The following is a 6,546-nucleotide window of genomic DNA, read 5'->3' on the forward strand; positions in this document are numbered from 1 at the left end:
AACATAATTCTATCACTTGCGAAAATAGATTACCAAGAACTGATATCAGAGGTCTAACAACTACAACAACTACTACTATTACTCAGAGCCTATCAATAAGGCGAAGTTCACAAAGACGCCAGAAGTTCATCTGTATCATTTGACAGTTTTGATTCGAGATCTCGGAAAATAGACAAAGTAACCTGAAAATATTTCCATGGTTCGATCTCCTGATATTTGTAATAACTTTGGAGAACCACAAGAATTGAAGCAACTCATGCATGCCTGCGTCTCTTGACATTATCTTCAGTGAATGATTCCCACCGACTGTGATCCAGAGAGCTCAAGTCATCAATCTCTGCTATGGCCAGCAAGTACTGTGTCAACTTCACAAGCTCTTGATCCTTGTCTCGGTTCGCATGAGCTTTTCTGAATGGCTTAATGGTCAGACCGTTTTGGGGGTTCATCACGAAGTTCCTTCTCAAATCGTCAAACATTATCGTGTTTTTGGCACTGTAAAACTGCGTATGATGGATCATATCTGTCAACTGACGTACTAGAAGAAAAAAAAGATCTTCACTCTGTGATGAACGGAAAGATTTTACTGCATACCTCGGGAAGGTGTGCCCAAATTAAGTATAGTGGTTTGCAATCAAAGATCCCACGAGCGTCTGATTGAACGGTGATCATTGCTAGATGATCAAGAAGGGCTGTGATCTTGTAGTTCGGATTGTTCAGCACTCCGAGCTCTCCCATTTTCAGCTCCACCCATTTCATGCTGCAGAAATCAAAATGGATAACTTTAGACCCGAAGAGATAGAACTAACATCGAAGGGAAATGCACACTGCAGACAGCTTTTATAGGAAGGTTATACAAAACAAAGGAAATTTACAGGTTGATGAAAAATATCACCTGGTAGCAGACCAGATCATGATATCATATTCGGCATAAGCAGCAGAAAGAAACTCGTGAAGATCTGCATTATAAAATTGGAACATCCATCAGAGAAACAAGCTAACTGGTAAGTAAAATAGACATGAGAAGTCATACTGCTTACAAGGACGCATAAGCTGTAAGGGATTCTCTGCTGTGGAGCGATGATCGAACAACGTGTAGTCAATGTCTAGAACAAGAAGTTTCTTGCCTTGCCGACATGGTGTTCGGATTTTAATCTGCGAACGATGCAAGACTAGATAAGATGAAACTCATTCACTTAACCCTTCATCTCCTAAAACATAAACGAAAACCCATGACACCACAAACATCTACTCAGAAAATCAATGATCAAATGACACTAAAACGTTTCTTGCCACTTCAACTCTCATTCTAGACTTCACATGAAACAGAACATATTCTCTCAGCAGTCAAGAGTTAACAGAACTTCAAAGCAATCATATATGGAAAGCTCTAGAAACCCGAAAAATACAGAAACATAAAACTCACCTTGTACTGATCAATTCTTCTCCTCAGCTTCTGCTTATTGACCTCTTTGTCCTTTATATCCACAGCTTCTTCCTTTCCAAGCTCAAAGTCATCAATAATCTCCGGAGTTTCTGCTTGATCCACTATTATATCATCTTCCACAGTACTGGAAAAAGAGACATTTTAGCCCAACAGTCCAATTTCTTCTCTTACTGCTCCAATGAGTCTATTATTCCAATCCGAGTCAGGACATGACATCCGAAATGCCAGACAAAATTCGACACTCACAGAATCACTCAAACTAACATATCCTTTTTGATATTCATGCTTGAAAATTTTGCTAAAGCAACACGATGCAAACTAAAATTCATATAGGGGAAATAAGAATGAGACGGACCCGATCATCGTCATCTTGAGAGAGGACTTGAGAGGGATCTGAGAGAGGAGAAGAGAATCATCGGAGAGCTTGTTGCCGACTTTGGGATAGAGAAGCTTCTGCCGCTTGGGCAAGACGTTGGTGAGAACGCAGATGCGGCGTTTCAACTCGGCTACCGAGTCGTCGGCACAGACTCGGACGGTATACTCCTTGCCGCTCCACTTGACCGTCAGAGTAAGCTCTTCCTCCGTTTCCGGAGAGATCGCCGTCGCGGCTGCCGATCCTGAAGATGAAGAAGAAGCCATTCTCTCTCACTCCGAGCACAGAGGAAGGGGACTCGAGGGTTAGGGGAATTCACAAATATGCACCACTAGGTCGCATCTATTTCTTCAATACACTCTAAATTATACACATTAAATGTCTAGTTTAGCCCTTGGTTTTACAAAGAAAAGACACATATAACCTTAATGAATTCGAGTGTGCAAAGGAAAAACAAGTACGAGAGTGAGAACTACTGGTGGACGTCCAACCGAATCGAGGCGAAAAATACAATATTTTTTTTTATCTGAACCCTTTTAAAATTTTGAATAATATTATTTTTTGAAAATTGAATCGAACCGAATTTTAAAAAATCTGAAACCGAACTGAACCGGAATCGGTACCGAACTGAACCGAATAAAATATAAAAATCGATTGGTACATATTTTTATAAAACCGATAAAACCGAACCGACTCATTTTCATTCCGAACTCGAACCGATTCCCGAAGTGACTATCCCTAATGAGAACACATATGGGAGTGAGAAATAGGGGGGATAAAAAAATCTCAAAATCCGCATTTCAATCCTCCAAACAGATGGAGTTTGTGACGAAAATGTTAATCATAGAATAAAAGCGGGATGGATGAAATGAACGCAAACCACGGGGGTCTTTTGCGATTGCAAAGTTCTCATACGGTTGAAAGGAAAATTCTACCGTACAGTCATAAAACCCGTATTGATGTATGGTAGTGAGTGTTGATCAGGTATAATATTTATAAAAAAAAATTCGAAATTCGGATTCGGATTCGGATAATAAAGAATGAAACGGATAATTATCTACGAATATTTGAAAAATGATAAACTTGCAATTTTATATCTACATTTTTAACTATATTATATAAAAAACTAAAATTAAACTTATTATAACTTTTTTTATATCTTTTTTATTTATTTTTATCTATTATATTGTAAAAGTTTTATATTTTTATATATATTACAATTTTTATATATCTTAACTATAGTTTATTTATGGTATATATTACATTTTTAAAAAAATTAATTTCAAAAATTCAGATTTCGGATACTCATGGTACCCGAAAATTATCTCGGATATCCGATTTTCGGATATTTAAACAAATCGGATTCGAGTCGAATAATATAATATAAAAAATTTGGATTCGGATAACCCTAAAATAACCGTTTTTATCTTTGTAGTACTCTTCTGTCTTCTCTTTAATTAGAAATTTTAAGAGAAATTTAATAACCCTAAAAAATAGAACGAAAAGAAAAAATTAAAACCGATCGATCAAACCCAAACAAAACAAAACAAAAAAAAAAACTCATAAATTTTGGCTGAAATCGTGAAAGAGACCCAACAAATGGTGAGGATTTGGTCGTGAAAGCGAGGAGAGTTCTTCTTCGAGTACGACGAAGACTTCTAACTCGAATGGACATTTTGGCCGAACGAAAAAGGGGTTGAGGAGATCGAGAATGATTTCTATTCCACAAAAAAATGTAAAACATTTCGGATTTGTTGTAGTTGTAATCGAATTAGGATTAGATTTTAAGACGTTTTTATGTTAGTTGAATTACGGATAGTTTAAGAGCACTATACTTGGTTTTAGTATCTCAAAACAAATCATTACATGAGATTTGATTCTTAACTCATTTTCATATAATAAATTCATATGGATCATTCATTCTCTTGGTTCAAACAAGTAAATATGATCATTATTTATATTCAATACACATTATCATGTCTATGATGATCTATCACGTCTCATGATAGTATTGATTAATCATTGTTTTCATGATAATAAATCACTAAAAAATTTAGGATTCGTTCAAAACAATCTATAGATTTCATTATTTATCAAATATACAAATATAAATAACGAAGAAAAGAAAATACATCTTTTATATATAAAAGTAGAGTTTTTTCTACGGGTCTGACACGTGTCCTTTTCTTAAGAATATGAAAGAGTGCATTTTAATTTTTCCACAAGAGTTTAGTAATTCTCAATTAAAAAATAAATGTCGTCAAATGAGTAATTAATTCACACTTAAAAATAGAAAGGGTAAGATCCAAACCTTTAGTTAAGTAATTTATGATTTTTCTAAATAGACAAAACTCTCAATAGATATTTAATATATTAATTAACTTATATTACTTTAAAAGTTTACTGATTTTTTTATGTGCATAAATGTTAACCGTATGCAATTATTTTTAATATCTTATATTTTTAATTATTCTGTTAAGTTAAATGTGTATATTTCATTAAAAAGTTAAATATATAGAATTAATATACTCTTATCTCACACGTATCTTTTATATATATATACATGATATCCTTTATATACAATTTTCTGTTTTGTTCATATTCATCCCCTTCATTTACTCCTCTAATTTTTCTTTTTCTAATTAGGCTAATTCCTTTATTCAATGTATTCAATATCTTTTAAAATATATTTAATTTTTCTAATTTTTATAAATTACATTTATTCTCTCTATCATGCATGTATTCACGATATTCTATGTCTTTAAATTGTATTTATTAATAAAATATCTAAATATTTTTATCAAAAAAATATCTATATGTTTTTTATGTCTATATAAAGCGACACGTTTTTGTTTGAGATTTTTGAGTTCAACACACATCATAACAAAATCCACAAAAAAAGAAAAACAACCACTACAAAACTTTCAATAATCTAAATCTCTATGTCCCTTTCCCCCTCTCTATACAATCTCTACTATTTTCATATCCCTTAAAACAAACATGACACGACTAGCCCCCACAACTAACCTCGGTGAATATATGGTATAGAATTCTTTAGTTTTTTGCTGTAATTTTTCTTTTGTCATATAGTGATTTTTTTTGTTTGCGGTGTATATAATCGCAATGACTATGAAAAGTTCAAGATGTTGTCATATGTTACTCGGTCCACCTTTTTGTTTATCTATAATTTTTATTGGAATGGTAAAATATATCTAAGAACTTAACTTTTCAGGTTGATTTGGTTTTCAAGTTTGTCATCTATTGATCTATTTCAGGGAATCTACAATGGCGTTGGATTCACTTTACCCATATGGTTGGTTTGCTCTTTTATTCTCATACAATTCATTTCTATATATGTTTTATATTGCGAATGAATTTTAGTTTCGTTATTTTTTTATTCGAATAATCTTTCTGCCTTTTAAAAATTAGCACCATTTATTGTTTTTATAATTTCAATTAAGTTTGGTTTATTTTCAGATTAGATTATGATTTTTATTTAAAAAAATTTAAAAATTTGGTTATTTAAGTTTTTTTAATATTTTATATTCCGTTTTTATTATAAAAGTATAGTTTTCATGGAAACATTACACGTATCTATAATTTTTAGAATATTGAAAATTATGAATTAATTAATTAATCTCAATTAAAAAATAGAAGAGATTACATTTTCTTTAATTCTCTATATATTAATTCTTCATACATTATTAAGAAACTATATAGAAAAAACATTTATGTATGTTATTCAGATTTATATAAAAAATTTAAAACAATAAAAAAATCAACTCTTATTTATTGAAAATTTAGTTTATTTTCATATTAGATTATGATTTTATTTAAAAAATTTTAAAATTTGGTTATTTAATTTTTTTTAATATTTTATATTCCGTTTTTATTATAAAAGTATAGTTTTCATGGGAACATTACACGTGTCTATAATTTTTAGAATATTGAAAATTACGAATTAATTAATTAATCTCAATTAAAAAATAGAAAAGATTACATTTTCTTTAATTCTCTATACATTAATTCTTCGTACATTATTAAGACACTATATAGAAAAAAAAATTTATATATGTTATTCGGATTTACATAAAAAATTTAAAACAATAAAAAAATCAACTCTTATTTATTGAAAATTTGGTTTATTTTCATATTAGATTATGATTTTTATTTAAAAAAAATTAAAAATTTGGTTATTTAAGTTTAATATTTTATATTCCGTTTTTATTATAAAAGTATAATTTTCATGGGAACATTACACGTGTCTATAATTTTTAGAATATTGATACGAATTAATTAATTAATCTTAATTAAAAATAGAAGAGATTACATTTTCTTTAATTCTCTATACATTAATTCTTCGTACTTATTAAGGCACTATATAGAAAAAAATTTATGTATGTTATTCGGATTTACACAAAAAATTTAAAACAATAAAAAAATGAACTCTTATTTATTACAAATTTGGTTTATTTTCAGATTAGATTATGATTTTTATTTAAAAAATTTAAAAATTTGGTTATTTAAGTTTTTTTAATATTTTATATTATGTTTTTATTATAAAAGTATATTTTTCATGGTAACATTACATGTGTCTATAATTTTTAGAATACTGAAAATTATGAATTAATTATTTAATCTCAATTAAAAAATAGAAGAGATTATATTTTCTTTAATTCTCTATACATTAATTCTTTGTACATTATTAAGACACTATATAGAAAAAAAA

At 29.7% G+C, this 6,546-nt stretch overlaps 1 protein-coding gene across 1 annotated transcript; it reads right to left on the reverse strand.

Annotated features, from left to right (window-relative positions):
• Positions 1 to 2,138, reverse strand: LOC104803191 (ubiquitin-like domain-containing CTD phosphatase). Its single transcript, XM_010527072.2, has 6 exons — positions 1,800 to 2,138; positions 1,424 to 1,568; positions 1,038 to 1,152; positions 893 to 956; positions 592 to 757; positions 1 to 500 (listed from the first exon to the last, which is right to left on the reverse strand). Exons 1-6 carry the CDS (start codon positions 2,081 to 2,083, stop codon positions 255 to 257), a joined length of 1,020 nt encoding a protein of 339 aa, XP_010525374.1. The 5' UTR covers positions 2,084 to 2,138; the 3' UTR covers positions 1 to 254.
• Between the last annotated feature and the right edge of the window lie 4,408 nt (positions 2,139 to 6,546).

Source organism: Tarenaya hassleriana, unplaced genomic scaffold (genome assembly GCF_000463585.1).
Source record: "Tarenaya hassleriana unplaced genomic scaffold, ASM46358v1 Cleome815, whole genome shotgun sequence".
Classification (NCBI taxonomy): Eukaryota; Viridiplantae; Streptophyta; class Magnoliopsida; order Brassicales; family Cleomaceae; genus Tarenaya; species Tarenaya hassleriana.

Bases quoted from the DNA above. Each gene is read 5' to 3' on its own strand.
- LOC104803191 (XM_010527072.2), bottom strand. From the start codon at position 2,083: ATGGCTTCTTCTTCATCTTCAGGATCGGCAGCCGCGACGGCGATCTCT. The intron at 1,153-1,423 runs GTGAGTTTTATG...CATCGTTCGCAG, and splicing joins GAAGAATTGATCAGTACAAG to ATTAAAATCCGAACACCATG. The intron at 501-591 runs GTATGCAGTAAA...CATCATACGCAG, and splicing joins TTTGGGCACACCTTCCCGAG to TTTTACAGTGCCAAAAACAC.